Source organism: Phaseolus vulgaris, chromosome 11, assembly GCF_000499845.2.
Source record: "Phaseolus vulgaris cultivar G19833 chromosome 11, P. vulgaris v2.0, whole genome shotgun sequence".
Lineage (NCBI taxonomy): Eukaryota > Viridiplantae > Streptophyta > Magnoliopsida > Fabales > Fabaceae > Phaseolus > Phaseolus vulgaris.
Genome location: NC_023749.2, coordinates 1832266 through 1849899, shown reverse-complemented (window position 1 = coordinate 1849899; position 17634 = coordinate 1832266). Strand labels below are relative to the sequence as shown.

General features: G+C 30.3%; 2 protein-coding genes across 7 annotated transcripts; both read left to right on the top strand.

Moving 5' to 3' along the window:
- The first annotated feature begins 721 nt into the window (after window positions 1-721).
- LOC137818136 (uncharacterized) lies at window positions 722-5843 on the top strand. 3 transcript variants are annotated; one of them, XM_068621386.1, is made up of 9 exons: window positions 722-843; window positions 1027-1144; window positions 1880-1982; window positions 2167-2226; window positions 2350-2412; window positions 3303-3500; window positions 3589-3700; window positions 3779-3987; window positions 5456-5843. In XM_068621386.1, exons 2-9 carry the CDS (start codon window positions 1035-1037, stop codon window positions 5543-5545), a joined length of 945 nt encoding a protein of 314 aa, XP_068477487.1. In that variant the 5' UTR covers window positions 722-843; window positions 1027-1034; the 3' UTR covers window positions 5546-5843. The 3 variants fall into 3 exon arrangements, with proteins under 3 accessions (XP_068477487.1, XP_068477496.1, XP_068477478.1); XM_068621395.1 differs by having other exon boundaries at window positions 758-862; XM_068621377.1 differs by having other exon boundaries at window positions 777-944.
- A 4946-nt stretch (window positions 5844-10789) lies between these two features.
- LOC137820065 (ABC transporter G family member 15-like) lies at window positions 10790-17288 on the top strand. Of its 4 annotated transcripts, none has more exons than XM_068623862.1 (10): window positions 10790-10893; window positions 11152-11453; window positions 13677-13756; window positions 14174-14635; window positions 14825-14947; window positions 15164-15295; window positions 15430-15714; window positions 15809-16081; window positions 16522-16629; window positions 16759-17288. In XM_068623862.1, the coding sequence occupies exons 2-10, from the start codon at window positions 11183-11185 to the stop codon at window positions 17113-17115; spliced, it is 2091 nt and encodes a 696-aa protein (XP_068479963.1). In that variant the 5' UTR covers window positions 10790-10893; window positions 11152-11182; the 3' UTR covers window positions 17116-17288. The 4 variants fall into 4 exon arrangements, with proteins under 4 accessions (XP_068479963.1, XP_068479948.1, XP_068479971.1 ...); XM_068623847.1 differs by having other exon boundaries at window positions 10824-11049; XM_068623870.1 differs by lacking the exon at window positions 10790-10893 and adding an exon at window positions 10931-11037.
- The last annotated feature ends 346 nt before the right edge of the window (window positions 17289-17634 follow it).

Here is a 17634-nt window from a genome sequence, read left to right as displayed (position 1 = left end):
TTTATTTTTCTTATTTTAATTAAAGTAAAAAGTCTCTGAATGTATACAAACAATACACTCATTCTAGGTCTAGATAAAAAGATACAATGTAAAATAAGGACCCAATAAAGACTAGAATAAGAAAAAAAAATAAAGGCTAGCTAGATATATGTACGTTATCATCTAATACTAAATACATTGGGTGTTGAGTGTCGAAGTTTGACTTAAGTGTACCATCCAATCCCAGAGTTCACGGAGACGAGAAGTAAAGGAGCAATAGAGGCAGTAGGAGTTCATTCGAGAGGAAGAACAGGTCGATCGATCTAGAATAAATTAAGTAATTATCTTGATTTCAACCCCATTCAGAAACACAAGGAGAAACAACTAAAAATTAGAAAAAATAAAATTAATATTCATTTCCTCCCATAAACCTTATATCTATATCTTTTATTAAAATGATGTAATAAATAAACCATTAGTTTAACTCGATATAGAGTTTATATATGCTTAAATGTTGTTAAGAGATTCCAATTTTAACAACAAAATAAAATATAACAACATAAATTTTTAATAAAAAAAGTATTGTGTAAAGGAGCTTAAAAGACTATTTTTTTTACAGGGGTAAAACTAAAAAATAAATATTTTGTACGTAAATATTGAATTTTAAAAAAGAATTTATTTAAAGAAAAAAAAATACATTTAAACTAAAATAAAATAAAAATGTGGACCATATATGCATTTTAATCATAAATAAATTTTGAACATTAGATCTCTGTGAAGAGCGAGGTGTGCATCGCAAATTCTAATTTTCTGATAAAACTAATAATAATAACAACAAAACAGACACACCTGTGTAAGAAGGAGGTGAGTTACGTACGATTAGGTTTTCTTCTTCTCTTTCTCTCTGATTCGATCCATTTCGATTGCTGAATTCATCCCATCGCAGAGCGTTTGAATTTGTAGTTGTATGTTGCTTGGACTCGATCTGAAGCTGATCGATCAAATGTATCGCGCGATCTAACTTCGATTGTCGTTTGTGAGTTGCAGGAACAACGATGGTGGTGCCGCTGCTTAGTGTTTTCATTCTTTTCGCTTTTATTCCAAACGGATTGTTAGCAGTTCCTTCAACCGTCCCCGCATTCCTTTGGTCATCACATTATGAACTGTAATTCCTGATTCTTATCCTTTTTTCGTGTTTATGTCACTTCGCAATTCTTACTTCCTTATTCTACTTGCTGTGTTCCGTGCTGTATGGTTCGTGTGGATGTGGCTAATAGCAAACAACTTAGGTTTAATTTAGTTATTGCCGAGCTTGTTTGTTATCGGTTTTTATGATTAGGATAGGGTAGGGCGATTCTGGAAGCTAAAGAATGGGGAATTTCGGGTTTGTTGGAAGGAGTTTGGGTATTCTACGATTGTATTGTAGTGTGGCTAGCCTGTAGAAATCGCATGCTCAAAAGGTTCCAGTCGGAAACAAATTAGGGGAGGATTTGAAGTGGTGGAAAACCCACTCTTCATTTTAGGTTTTTTAGTGGCATTACACACACGCTTTGGTTCACAAGTAGGAGATAGATTTTCTGGATCATTCAAGAAAACAGCAGATAGGGCTTGAAATTTTGTGGATTTGAAGTCCAGAGTGAGAAATGAAAGCAGTGGATAAGTGAAAGATATGAAGAGGGGATAAAACGAAAATTGTTTGTAAATATGCAACAATCTCATTTAATTCTTATTGTCTTTAGTGGCAACTGACAACATCTTTAACTTGCATGATACTTCATGTAATTTATTACATGTAAGAATGGGTTTGTGTGTTGTTGTTGAATATTCCCTTATCGTGTTTGCATATATACTTTAGCAAATAATAAAATCGTTTATATCTTACTGGACTGGACTGTTGCAGGGCCTCTGAAACTGGATTGAAGGAATCTGTAAATTACCAAGTCATTTCTCCTTATGATCTTGCAAAGTCTGTTATATCTGAAGCGGGCTGGTCAAATTTTCTGGTATTATCTTAATCTTCATGACTGGTTTCTGGCTATGTACTCTGCAGTTCTCTCTCCCCTCAACCTTTATGAAGAAGAGGATATTTTTCTGTTCTTGTTTATGATAGCCTTGTTTCAATTTTGTTCAATTTATTTCTATCATTGTTGTTGCTTAGCGTTTTTAATTTTTATATATTTTGGATAGTGCAAAGGAAAGAAAACTCACAAGCCTCTGGATCTGGCACTTTTGTTCGTTGGTGGAGAGGTAATATCTTTTAAGCTTCTATATATTGCAGCTTTTGTGTATATTGTTTACTTGGTATTAGATTCCTGCCAACTAGTGCAGCGGCATTGGTTGAGTAAACTATGTTGCATTTTTCTTTTGCAGCTGCAATCTTCAGATTTAAGCATGAACAAACATGCAGACCCAGCCCTTTTAGATCTGCTCAAGGTGAGAGAATTGTGACATGCAGTCTGTGTCAAGTTTTCATGTTGAGTAAATATGATTTGAGATTTTTAGGGCTATGTTTGGATCAGTGGTAGAGAATGGAACGAAATCAATCAAAATATAATAGTGCGGAATGGAATAGATTAGAAATGTCATTCCATTGTTTGGGTAATTTATAATAGAATGAATCAAATGTCCCATTCCATCATTTGGAAAAAGAACAGAGCAGAATAAATGATAACTTTATATTCTTATTTTAACCTTATCTTAGAAATATAAATCCTTAGCAGCTGAGGCCTATGAGATTGGATTTTGCATAATATGTTACCCAGTGTCAATGGCATCATAACTTTTGCCATGCACCTTTGATGTTTGAACCCTCACATCACATTCACTACGGCTCTGTGTCGCAACGGTAGTCCAACCACCATCTCTATTGTGCTACTCACCATAAACCTCTTCCATGTGCTAGCCTTAGAGAATAAAATCCGATCGTCATTAGTAGAGCCTAATCCTAATTAGGGTAGGGTCACAATCAAAATTGTAAACTTCCACTAATGGGGCCATCGAACTGATCATCATCTGATTCTTCATTTCAGCCCTTTCTCGCCACCAAAGTTAGAACTCATCCACATCTTCATTCTGTGATATTGTATTGTATCTAGATAGAAGGGGTTAAAGGATGAATTATTAATAAAATAGACGAAGAGAGGATTGTTCAGTGTACCCTTATATGAGGGGTAACAAGAAAGTCTCAAATTGATGGAATGAGATGGATTGAACTCCACCACTTTCCATCCTATTCCATTATATATTTTATAATCCAAATAATGGAGTTTGGGTCCATTCAATTATATATTTTTACTGTGACACTGTTCCATTTTTATGAACAGATCTCTTTTGCCAGATCCAACACTTCTATGGCTTTTCCCTATGTTTCTGCATCAGAGGATTTGCTTTTGGAAAACACTTTGGTTTCAGGATTTTCTGAAGCCTGTGGAGATGATACGGCAATTGCCAATGTTGCGTTCCATGGATCTTGCTCCATGGGTGGTACAAATGAAGAAGTCACAGCTTTGCATTCAGTACAAGTAATCAACAAATTAATGTGACATGGTCCATTATGGAATCTTGGGTCCTGTAATGGCGACCTGATGCCCTTTATTTTCCTATTGACAGGACTATTTGACAAAGAGGATGAAAGATAGTCACAGGGGGAAAACAGATTTGGTTGTGTTCTGCAATGGAGGCTCTCAAGATCTTAAAAATGTTGACAGGACACAATCTGAAGGTACACACACTTTTATCTAGTTATGGATTTTGCTAGATATGAATTTGCTAAATGTTTGTGTTCGCTGTGTATTTGTAGGGGAAACTTTATCGAAGCTTCTGAGTTCCATGGAGGAATCGGGTGCAAAATATGCTGTTCTTTATGTGTCAGATCCCTCCAGGTCAATCCGGTATCCTTCTTACAGAGAACTGCAAAGGTTTCTTGAAGAAGGTGCTGAATCAACCAATTCCACAGGTTGTGATAAAGTCTGCATGCTTAAATCATCTCTTTTGGAGGGAATTTTTGTGGTGAGCTTCTTTTTCCATTTTTACCAGTGGGGTAGCTCGAAGACTTAGGAGTCACCTTGTTTTTAATTCCTTTTTTTCTTCTTGATGTATGAATTTTATGTTAACCACAACTATACTCTTATTGGGCCTTCTTGTGTAGACTGCTGTCTGTCTCTATCTCCATGCCTCCAGTTTTAACAATGGAAGTATGATAGTATCATGACATTCAGTAACACATCCTGTCATCCTGTAATATTTCAGCATTCTCAGCCTCCCCGACTTTGGCAGTCTTAGACATTTATTGCATTTCCTCCCCTACAAACCATGCAATTGGTTATATTTAGTTTGTTATTAGCCAGTGTTATGTGGCAGCATTCCTTGTAGAAATGTCCTTCAATCTAATATTTGAAAACATGGTAATAATGCTATAGTATTTTTAAACAATGCATATGTGGAGCACAACTCTTAAAATACTTAGAAGTTGTCTGTCTAAGAATCCCCCTCCCAGGCTCTCAGTCCCCATGGATTTACATAAAGCATTACAATTCAAATGTCCTATAAAAGAGAACTCCTTACTTGTAGGTAAAAGAAATGAGGAGATTATCTAAATGACTATCACCTTCCATTTATACTTTATATTTGTTTTTACAGTTTACTCCTATATTTCGTTACTTGCTAATACTTCATCATTTTGTCCTGGGATATTCCAAACTCAGTTACTGTTTCAGGAATATCCTTTTGGATGCTATGTTTATCTAGGACTCTAGGTTTCAGTTGCATATTTGAACTTCAAAATAGGATCTTTAAATTTTATGCTGCCAATTAGGCTTTAGTAAACCAAATATTAAATGGAAAGTTGATCTTAATTCTTAAATAGGGAAGTTTGAGTCTCTAATAGGCCCTAAATCCAGTTTACTATGGTATAAAGTGGCTAATAATTGCTTTTGATGTTAACTAGAGCGTGAAATGTTTGTTGATTATTCCTCTCTACCTGGTCTACTGTTTTTCATATATGTATGCTCTATCATTATCTTGATAGTTTTATTCTTTTGCTTTTCTTGCTTCCTTTCTATGGTTTTCTTTCCTTGATGACACATTTTATCATGATGTCTTGCAATATGTAACCAAGTAATATGTAATATAAAGCAGACAGAGACAAGAAGAGAGTGTAATAGGTGAAAGTCTTGACCATTTAATTTTTCATGGATGGTTTGGTTTGTTTAAGTTTAATGTTAACCACCTATTATTATCCAATTTGCTCCTCTCACCTTGTATGCTTCCCCTTGATACGCCCCAAGACAGCAATGATTACTTATCATCATTACTTGTTAGCGCATCTGATAACTGGGCCGAGTGGGTTTAGAGTTGGTGTCTGTCTTGTTTGATTTCTCTTATTGTTTGACTATATCTGCTGTGGGTTGCGGAAATACCGCAACGTGACTATGACATTTATGGTGTTCTGATAGGATTGTTTTCTGTGATAATCCAGGGTTTAGTTTTGCTAATCATTTTGATATCGGGCCTTTGCTGCATGATGGGAATTGACACCCCAACAAGATTTGAGACGCCACAAGAGTAATGATCCGTTTCTCGAAGCTAAAATTTGTTGTGATGCTCGGTCTAATGATTAAAATATTGCTGTCGTATTATTTGCGATTCTTCCGGAGGCTCTGATAAGTATTCTGTAGTTGATGACTTATCTCAGGGACTTTTAATATTGAATATTAAAATAATTTGTATCAGTATATAAAAATAAAACTTCAATGTTAGGTTTATTTTTGATCCCGCTACCACTAGTGTAAAATTTGAAGAAATTTCAGATTGTGATGTATTATTGTTATTACTGTCTGCAAATTTGATCCATTCGTTTTGCATAACTGCTGATCGATGCAGTTCCAAGTTTATTTCTGCTGTTTTTTGGAATGAAGTTTGAAGTTTATATGAAGAATGTTTGGCAAAATGGTTATGAATTGAGTTAAAGTTTGAGATGGAAATTAAAGAAATTAAAAAGTAGACTAGTGCAGTTGAAGGAATTCAGGGTAAGGGTTCAGATTGGACCTCCTTAAGTACAGGAAATGAGACATGTTAATTTTTGTATGAAATTTGTTTACATGTGTTTGTATACATAAATTATATATCAATTGTTAGGGTTGGAAATCTATGAAATGGGATTTTTGTTTTCTACTTTTTATTAAAACAAATAAAATGCTTTGTTACACATTATGTTTAATGCCAAGTCTCCTATAGTGCATTTAATATTAAACAATAAAAACATGTAAAGATTTCAAGTTGAAGTACAATTTGAAACCACAAACTCAATTTCACGATCTATAGAGCAATAGAAAAACTATATATTAAAGAGTTTTCGTGAATTTTTTGGATATAAATATTTGAGCTAAAAAAAAATAGCTATAGTTAAAAATTGCTTTAGCTATGTCGTTTTGAATAATTTCATGAAAATAAAAGAAATTAAATTATATGATTATTTATGATTGTTGAAAGTATAAAAGATCTTTAAATTATCCGTATGTTTTAATTAAATTTTACTTTTGTAGTTTTTTGCATTAAGACTACTTTTCAATTGACAATAATATACTCTTTTTTGTGAAGTGAAAAGATTCCTGAAGAGGGTTTTTTTTTCATCTATCTTCGTATTTTAATAAAATATTAGTCTTCTAAAACAACATTACTCATTATAAGGTGTGAATAAAAAAATTGTTATTTTGTTCTCTCAAGTGATAAAATGCTCTACACATTCAATTTGGAAGATTATCATAGATATATACTGTTTTTATGATTTATACGTTTTACTCAATTCAGAAATGAAATTCAGAAAATAATAATAAGTATTCAAATTACACACTTTGTACCACCGTTGATTTAACTAGTAAATTATTACTAAAAACAAAATTTTAGTAAATTACTAATTGTTGTGGCCAAATTAACATTTCTTTTCCACATTAAACATTCAACTTCTTTGATTTATGGAAGCCTTGGAACCGAGAAGCTGCCAAAACCATTATCAGGGGTGCAAAAAGTGCTTTTTAAAACCATTATTTTTATCTCTAATTTGATTTACACAATTTCCTCTTCCACCTCCATATTTCTTCCTGCACCTCCATAAATCTTTTAATTCCAGAATACCCTTCAATAAAAGCTGCAGAATTTTTTTTATTTCTGAATTATATAATTTACAGACTTAAATTCTAAAGTTTAAAAAATATTTTAGAAACCAAAAATTATATTCCAAGTTTTATAATTCAAAATACAGGCAAGGTTTGCTTGTTTTCTTTAACAAACTCCTAGACACAAATAAATTCTAACATTGTAATTAAAATATAATGCGACAAATATAATTTTACAACTTGATCTATATATATTCAAGTAAACAATCTATTTATTATATAATGACACGTGACATCACTATAATTATTTTTCATTTAAATTTTCTTATTTTTTATTTTACTATTGTACAGGAGTTGAGTTTATCATTTTTAATTTCTGTATAATGACATTTTATATACTTATAATCTTTTTTAAAGTATATGTTACTGTATATGCGTATAAATAATTTTAAAGTATATTAAAATAATTATGTATATTACATTCTCCTATAATGCTAGAAAATTCAATCAATTTTTAACTACAAATAAAAACTCTACCAAGTAATGTCATATTCACAGATTTTGTTATTTTTAATAATATATATAATGACACCAGTTTTTTTAATACAAAGGTTTTCTTAAAAATCAAAATACAAGTATTTTAATACTTTATATACTTGGACTTTTTTTTTTAGAATCACTATCTAGTCCAAGTAACTCAAATTGAAACCAGTGCTGATACTTTAAAGCTGTGAAATGGTAAGTACATCCATTTAACAATTCAATAAAATAATATTTTAATTACATTTATTTCATTTTTTAATTAAAAATATTATTATAAGGGATTGTAAAATGAATATTTTTACAGGATGTGAAACAATAGTTTTCAAATTGAAATTTGGTTCCACCAAATTCTTCTTCAATGACACAAAATTTTAAAAACAGTTTCTATTTATTGTGTGCCAGAAGAGTTTGGTCTAACAAGAGTTGGATTAACAATAAAAAGACATTATTTTATTATGATTACTACTATTTCATGTCAAAGGTTGAAAGCCAAAACTTGTCTTCAGATGTTTGTTACAGTGAAGGAACTTTTTGTGCCGACAATTAGTGAAAATAGGTTCATAACATAAGAGAAGTTTCTTCATTTGTGGTGTGGGCATAACCTATCCCATACCTATATATATATATATATATATTTATACTTATCTAACTTTATTTTATCAACTCAACTTGTGACCATAAAATTAATTGACTTCTCACTCACTTTTTATTTTTTTCTTTCGAGAAAATTGTTAAATAAAAATTAATTTTAAAAATTAAAATAATTAGTCACAATATTAGATAAATTAGAGATCATTTTATAAACTAAAAGTTTATTGGTATCTAAATTAGTTTCTATTATTAATAAAAATTTATAAAAAATAGTTTCTAAATTGATATCTAACTATTAGCTACCAAAGTTTTAGCTACTAACTACTTATGTCTAAATTAGTCTTTTAGACACTAATTTAAAATCTAAAATATTAGTAGTTAAGACTTTGGTAGCTAATTTAGGTATCAATTTAGAAACTATTTTATAATATTTCATTAATAATAGAAATCACATTAGATACTAATAATTTTTAGTTTCTAAATTAGTATCCAAATTAGTTAATATATTGACTAATTATTTTTGTCTCTAAATTTAGTTACTATTTAATCATTTTCTTGTAGTGTATGTAAAAGAAAATTGATATTTAATGTATTATTAAATATAATCTTCGTCAATTTTAGAACATTGATATCATAGATTTTAATTTTAATTAATTTTTATTCTATATTTATATATAATACATTTATTATTATTATTATTATTATTATAATAATTATGGTTATTGTGATTATTATTCTTTTCTATTTTAATATTTATTGATAACAACCTCCTCATAAATGCTAATTAGTTTTTATCTGCATGTACTTGTACAATATAATAATTCCTCATTAAATTTTTTTAAAAAAATCGTTAGATGTCCATTTTGTTTAGGTTTCATATCATGTTTTTTTTCTTCTCCTCCTTAAAATGGCATGATATATGAAACCCTAAACACGAATTATGATATTCAATATATTATCCTGTTTTTCTAGACATGAATACTAACAAAATTAGGGTAATTAATGTTCACTCACTTAACTATTCATGCACCTTAACATTTTATTTTATTCCATCCATTATAATATATTATATAATGTATTTTTATTGTTTTATTATTTGACATGAGTTTATATTATATATATTTATATTTTTTAGATAGCGAAATCTAGTGATGGAATTCGATTTAGGTTGCCTTTCAAATATTTTAATCAACGTAATGGCTCATAAATAACCCATGTTACTAAATGAAAAAAAAAACTATATATAGATAAAAAAAACATTGAATACTTAACTGTAAATAAATTTGATTAAAGTCGAAGTATAAATATTTAAAAAAAAAATCATAACTTCATGTTAATCTATAATATAAAATAAATTCAGAAGTTCAAAATTTAGGAATACTATGTTAGATCTACTTTTACAAGATAGTTATTATTCCATCATTATGTTTTTTTATATATGTTAGACATACTTTTACAATATACTTAATTTTCAGCATTATGTGTTTTATTTGGTTATTGTATGGATCTTGTTTTTTCTAATTCGTTGTGGGTTTGTGAGGGTTTTTTGAAGTTTATTTTTTATTCAAGTGGATATGATACTTAGAAAAGGTTGTTGAATACTCAAATTAACACTTAATATTCGATATTGGATAGTTGAAGACATTAAATATTATTAGATTCATATTGTTTTTTAAAAAATTATAAATTTGGTAGCAAAAACCTTGTTTGCTAATTAGATACCAATTTAAAAATTATTTAACAATAATAAAAAATAATTTAAAAATAAAAAATAATTTAGTTTAATTTCTTCATGATTTTCTTGAAAATCTATTTAGACTAATTTATATGTTGGAAATATTGTGAGTAATGCTTAGAACATCTCGACCATATACATATTTATTCCCACAAATTTAGATGAAAAGTTTATTTAACGTTATTTTATCAAATTTATATTTTTATTAACGATTTAAAAACTAAATTTGATGTACTATTAATAATTTAAAATATTTAAATTAATAGTCTTAGCATTTTTATATTTTTAACTAAATCATTTTATATAAATTTTAAACAATCATCACAAAATTAAACCATGTATCAGATTTCACTATTTCATTTAATGAAATAACTATTATCCTTCGACAATTTTTAGAATGAGATAGTCACACAAATAACATGTAACAGGAAGATAGTAAGTTAATTTCATGTGTCGTTTTAAATAAATCGAACAATGCAATAATTTATTTTCAATAAAATAATATATATATTTTTATTTTATATCACAATATATATATATATATATATATATATATATATATATATATATTAACACTCTCAATGAAGAGACACACTTCACACCATAATAAATTAAAATATGATTATATTATTATAAACAATATCAAATATATGTTTTTCAACAATTTTTGTATCTATATATACATAAATTGTCTTTTTGGTACAGAATACAAACATAAAAGATGAAAACAGTAGTTAATTAATGTTATATTAAAATTGATAATTAAAAAAAATCATTTTTCTTAAATATTGGACTAATAAAAAATGAAATGGAGGGTGTATTAGAGAAAAAAAATTAGAAATATGTTTTTAGAATTTTGGTTAATGAGAAGATGTAAAAGTAGAGATGTTGAAACTGACAGCAGCATTCATGGTGGTGCCATCAGAAAGCATGGTATACATCTATGCACCTGTTACTCTCACATTAATTTCCCTTACTTGCCACCCGTATGCTTCTGATCTGTTCATCTTCAACCCATTAACTCTTCTCTCTCTCTCTTCATAAGTTTCTCTAATTCAGTTGATGACACCATTAATAGTTAGTTGTTTGGTATTTGTTGCCAATCACTCTTTCCATGCTTTCTTTTCCTTCCTATAACTCTTTTTCTATCTTCCTTTAACTCTATTTTATGTTCACTTTCATCATCTTTAGGTCAAACTTCCATAGCTAGCTCAAGAACAACATGGAGATTGAGGCTGCAGCCACCGATCGCAGCAAACCCTCCAACTGGGGTGCTGCTGCTGCTGAGACTGATAGGGATGTGCCCTACACGGGCCTTGACAGAGGGAGCTTCTTGGCTTGGCAAGATCTCAGAGTGGTGCTACCAAACTTTGGAAAAGGACCCACCAAGAGACTGCTTAATGGTCTCAATGGCTATGCTGAGCCTGGCAGAATCATGGCTATAATGGGTCCTTCTGGTTCTGGAAAATCCACCCTTCTTGATTCACTTGCAGGTAGTTGTATATCCATCTCATGTCACACTTTTTTTTCTTGTGCTAACATCATGTGTTCAACTGCATGGTCACCCTCACTCTTTCTCAAAACAATTTTTTACCAGTTTTAGGCCAAGAAAGAAAAAGTTCCACCTTTAGTTCCTGTCTGTTCTGCTTTTGGTGTGCAAATTCTTTCATTCATCTGGGGTAGCTCAAAATTGGGACTTGGATCTTTCCCTATTGAGATTCATATTTGGGATTGTTTAATCAAAACTTTAAGTGGTTTACAGCGTTGAATTTGCTAAAAAAATTTGATTTTTTTCCTGTTTTAATATTTTGGTCCATGGTGGGGTACTGTGATCTCCAACCACTCATCACTTCACATGAATAACAGACCATCTAATTTCCTGTGAAGAAATCTCAAGTTTTGATCTTATACTGTAATATCTAAATTAACATGTTTGATCTTCAAATAATGACAAAGGGAAACTTTCAAGTTTCTTTGTTTTGACAGAAAACTCTTTTAACATGATTATGCAGCTCTTAATCATAGCAGCGTGATGGGGTTATTAATTAATTCTCCATTCATTAACTATGGAAATTTCTGATAATTGACATTGAAAAGGACAAGTTAATCGCTCCCTATGCATTATAGTAGGCGCGTCTTCAATTTTGGTGGTTGGAACGATGAGATTGAAACTGCATATTAAAGTGCATAACCACCACCATAACCTACCTCACGGATTTTGAAGGGGCTTATTTATATGGCAATTTAGTTTATTTATGATGAGGTGTTCCACATGAAAAACCTTTCACTAAAAGAGTGAAAGTAGATGATTATACTACTGCACATTTCAAACTTCCATGAACATTAACATGATAGATTTTACGCCATGTGGCCCATGGGTTTTCTGTTCATTTTTTCAGGCTTTTGTGTTGTCGTTTTCACTGTTTAGTAGTAATGAGATTTGGTCTCAGATTCGTCTCTGCACTTCTTTAAACATTCACCTATCACAGAAGCGTTACCTGAATGATGTATAATCTGTCCTTCATTATCAAGTTATCTCACTTGAAAATTTAGCCATGAATGCATCAATATATAAATTAATTATTGTTTTCTAAAATATTAGATATTATTTTATAAATTTAAAAATTATTAATGTATAAAGTAATTTTTATTATTTATATAAGTTGGTTTGATCAATTTAAATTTATATATATTTTAATTAGTAATTCTAAAAATGTCATTTTTATATATAATAAAAAAATTTATGAGATAATAGTGTTTTCACTGCAAGAAAATCATAATAAAAATTAATTTTAGAGATTAAAATAATTGGTTACTATTTGACTAAATTAGAGATAATTTTATAAACTAAAATAATTATTGATATAAGTAGTTTTTATTATTAATAAAAATTTATAAAAGAGTTTTTAAATTGATATTTAATTATTAGATACTAAACTTTTAGTTATTTTTTATTTTTTATTTTAAATTAATCTCTATTAGTGTTTTAGAAACTAATTTAGAATCTAAAATATTAGTAGTTAAAATTTTAATAGTTTATTTATGTACTAATTTAGAAATCATTTTATAAATTTTTATTAATAATAAAAATAACTTTAGATACAATTAATTTTTAGTTTCTAAAGTAGTATCTAATTTAGTTAATATAATGACTAATTATTTTTTATTTCTAATTTTAGTTATTATTTAATGATTTTTTTATTGTTTTTTTTTTATATTTTATGCAAAATTTCATCCATTATAAAATTTCATCTAATTAAAAGTATTAATTGTATTATTTTTTCTGTGAAGGGAAGAGGTGTATTTTTTTTTCCATGTATCTAAGACCTGTTATGTTATATATGGGATATAGTGTATGAGCAAAAAGTCAAACTTCATAATCATCTTTGGGAATTGCACAGTTGTTTTTTTTTCATCAAAAAGAGCAACAGAAAATGTTGTGCTATAGTTCTTGCATCCCTTTTCCTCAAAAAATACAATTAGTACATCAAGTAATTAGCTTCCTCAGTTTCTTCCAGATCATTCAGCAGTTAAAATATTTCTGGACAGAGTTATATCCTAGAGAGAAAATTGCTGATGAATTTTAGATCAATTTTCTGTTCAACAAGAGATATAGTGATGTCATATGCTTCTAAAAGTTGGTTCATAATTTTTCAGCATTGTTTAATAATTAATAATACATTTTTCTAAATTTCAATGTCTTGATTTGGTTGCAGGTAGACTCTCAAAAAATGTGGTTATGACAGGAAATGTTCTTCTAAATGGGAAGAAAAAAGGCCTGGGTTACGGTGGTGTTGTAAGTGAAGTAGCATTAATTAAATTATTTTAGAAACTAAAAAAATTATTGGTATCTAAATTAATTTTTATTGTTAGTAAAATTTATAAACTAGTTTCTAAATTGATATCTAATTAGATATTGAGATTTTAGCTACTAATTTTAGAATTTAAAGTAATTAGTAGGTAAAATCTTAGTAACTAATTAGATATTAATTTAAAAACTAATTTATATGAATAATAGAAATTATTTTAGATACCAATAATAGAAATTAATTATTTTTTATCTTTAAAATTAGTTTTTATTTAGTGATTTTCTGGTAGTTATCGTATAATTCTCAATCTGAAAATATTTTCCTGAAACTGAGTTTGCAATAACTTAACTTTGAGTGCAATTAGCAGAAACATATGGTGATTCTGCATGTTGAAATTTGTTCAGGCTTATGTAACTCAAGAGGATGTGCTTCTGGGAACCCTTACAGTGAAGGAAACTGTATCCTACTCGGCTCATCTTCGTCTTCCAACATCAATGAGCAAAGAAGAAGTTAACAGCCTCATCGATGGAACAATCATAGAAATGGGTCTGCAAGATTGTGCTGATAGGTTGATTGGTAACTGGCACTTGAGAGGTATAAGTGGAGGGGAGAAGAAGAGGCTCAGCATTGCACTTGAGATCCTTACAATGCCTCGCTTACTGTTCCTTGATGAACCCACCAGTGGCCTTGACAGTGCCTCAGCATTTTTTGTTGTTCAAACTCTCAGAAATGTTGCTCGTGATGGAAGAACTGTTATCTCTTCCATTCACCAGCCCAGCAGTGAAGTCTTTGCACTCTTTGATGACCTTTTCTTGCTATCTGGCGGTGAAACAGTTTATTTTGGAGAAGCAAAATCAGCAATTGAGGTACAATTATGTGAATATTCTTTCTTCAATGATGTAAAATGGTTACTTTAACTCATGTCTTCCCCTTGATTATGATTTCATGTTTGTTGTAAGCACCAAAATATGGTCACAATTTGATCTCTATTTGGTTACTTTGAGGTCAGAAACTCAGCTGCAATGCCTATTTTTTCTTTTCAATTTCTTTTACAGTTTTTTGCTGAAGCTGGTTTCCCTTGTCCACGCAAAAGAAATCCTTCTGATCACTTCCTACGATGCATCAATTCTGATTTCGACATTGTTACAGCTACTCTGAAGGGATCTCAGAGAATTCATGTATGTTCTTAATTCTAATAATATGTTTTTTGGTTTATATATATGTGAGTTCTTTTCTTATCCCCCAGAAACTATTTTGTGTGTGTAATGCTAGACAGATTTAAAGCATAGAAATATAGATGTTGATAACAAGTTGAGCTTCCCTTTGAAGGTCTAATTTTAGCTTTAATGCTTATACTGATACATGGAGTTGCTCTCTCTATTTTCCCTTATCAGGATATTCCAAATTCAGCAGATCCTTTCGTGAATTTGGCTACAGCAGAGATCAAGTCAATGCTAGTGGAGAAATATAGGCGTTCAACACATGCCAGAAGGGCAAAGACCAGAATTCAACAACTATCTACAGATGTATGCCTTTTCAAAAGATACTATATATGCTGAACTGAAATTCATAGGACACTGAGTGGTCTTAAAAGAAAAGCAAAACATAGCATTATCATAGAAGATTAACTGTGTTGGTGGTTATGAATGTTGTGTTGCAGGAAGGGCTTCAACCTTCTACACAACATGGAAGTGAAGCTAGTTGGTGGAAGCAACTCACAACTCTGACAAAGAGATCATTTGTGAACATGTGCAGAGATGTGGGGTACTACTGGTTGAGGATCATAATTTACATAATTGTTTCCATATGTGTGGGAACAGTTTATTTTGACATTGGCTATAGCTACACTTCCATCTTGGCCCGTGGTGCCTGTGGTGCATTCATATCAGGATTTATGACATTCATGTCAATTGGGGGCTTTCCATCATTCATTGAAGAAATGAAGGTAAAATTTGATTTGAGAAATGAGACAAGTGTGTAGTTGTTAAACTTTTAGGCTTGGCTATGAGGTTTTGAATTGATTGGTTTGCATGAAACAGGTATTTTATCGAGAAAGGCTTAATGGATACTATGGAGTTGCAGCATATATTTTATCCAACTTCCTTTCTTCTTTCCCATTCTTGGTTGCTATTGCTCTTACATCTAGCACCATCACCTATAACATGGTGAAATTCAGGCCAGGGATCAGTCACTTTGTGTTTTTCACCATCAACATCTACAGCTGCATTTCTGTAATAGAGAGCCTCATGATGGTTGTGGCTTCACTTGTTCCAAATTTCCTCATGGGAATAATCACAGGGGCTGGAATAATAGTAAGATCAATTAATTAAATAGAGATTTTTACTCATATAGCGTAATTTTATCTCTTAATTACTCAAATGGGTAAATTTTTTAAAAACTATCAAAATGAATAGATAGTATCACCTTCACATGACTTACAGAATTAGTACCATCTTAACATGGTTTCAGTTCTGATACATTAAAGTTCTGCCACCTTAGCACGAATATTAAAGTTATGTCACCTTAGCATGCATGAATAAAGTTGTGTCAAGTTGACACAAATAAAGTCGTGTCATCATTTTTGTGAACTTTTAATTTTATACCCATTTCAGTAGTTAAGAGATAAAATTGCAACATATATTAGTAAAACCTCCAGCTGAATACCTATGCCTTTAATTCAAAGGAGATTAATTTGTTCTTGAAAAATGTGGCACATATGTTAAGTAGTAATCAAACTTTGAATTATTTGCAGGGAATCATGATGATGACCTCTGGATTCTTCAGGTTGCTGTCTGATCTTCCAAAGCCAGTTTGGCGCTACCCCATTTCATATATCAGTTATGGTTCATGGGCAATACAGGTAGCTTACTTAACATGTTCATCAAATCTTAAGTGTCTCTAAATCTGAACAACTGTGCCTAAGTATACTTTGAAGGATAACACAGTCTAAGAAATATAATTAAGATTTGTATTGGTATTTTCAATGTAGGGTGCCTACAAGAATGACTTGCTTGGGCTTGAGTTTGAACCTCTGATACCTGGTGATCCAAAATTGAATGGAGAATATGTGATCACACACATGTTAGGCATTGAATTAAACCATTCAAAGTGGTGGGATTTGGCAGCTCTATTTGTGATTCTGATAGGTTACAGACTTCTGTTCTTCGTTGTTCTGAAGTTGAAGGAGAGAGCATCACCACTGTTTCAGACACTTTATGCCAAGAGAACCATTCAACAGCTTGAAAAGAGACCCTCTTTCAGGAAGATGCCATCCTTCCCTTCCCAGAGGCACCAAACCCTCCATTCACTTTCTTCTCAAGATGGTCTTGAATCTCCACTCCAATAAATCCATCACCCACAAATAAAACCATTGCTTCTGGATTTTCCAATTATTTTGCTTAATTAACATACAAAATTCTACTTGTTATCTCTTATAATTAGCATATGTATAGAGAGAATGTTTCACAACCTTTTAAGCTACAAAACAGACAAATGGGACATGGCTAAGTCCTTTAATTACATTCTTTTTTTCTTACTTTCAATTATAAAATATCTAAATTGGAATATATAATTACTTTGTATTTCTAGTTCATTAAAAGACATTTTAGGATTAATAAAGGAAAATATATGTAAATTATTTGTAATGAGTTGTGAAACTATTAAGTGAAACAAACATATACTTCGGATAAAGAGAATGAGGAGTCTTTAAAATTACTTTTTCATTTATATAGAAAATGTTAATATCCTAACCTTATGTCTGTTTAGGTAAAAAAAAATGTTATTACCATTATTCTACATATTCTTATATTAACAGAGGAGTTTCTCATGATTAATAAAAAATAGGAATATAAAAATTAAAAAATTA

Excerpts from the sequence above, each read along its gene's own strand:
- LOC137818136 (XM_068621386.1), top strand. The coding sequence starts at position 1,035 with ATGGTGGTGCCGCTGCTTAGTGTTTTCATTCTTTTCGCTTTTATTCCA. Across the intron at positions 1,983-2,166 it reads CGGGCTGGTCAAATTTTCTG|TGCAAAGGAAAGAAAACTCA; the intron begins GTATTATCTTAA and ends TATTTTGGATAG. Across the intron at positions 2,413-3,302 it reads CCCTTTTAGATCTGCTCAAG|ATCTCTTTTGCCAGATCCAA; the intron begins GTGAGAGAATTG and ends TTTTATGAACAG.
- LOC137820065 (XM_068623862.1), top strand. The coding sequence starts at position 11,183 with ATGGAGATTGAGGCTGCAGCCACCGATCGCAGCAAACCCTCCAACTGG. Across the intron at positions 11,454-13,676 it reads CCTTCTTGATTCACTTGCAG|GTAGACTCTCAAAAAATGTG; the intron begins GTAGTTGTATAT and ends ATTTGGTTGCAG. Across the intron at positions 15,715-15,808 it reads CATTCATTGAAGAAATGAAG|GTATTTTATCGAGAAAGGCT; the intron begins GTAAAATTTGAT and ends TGCATGAAACAG.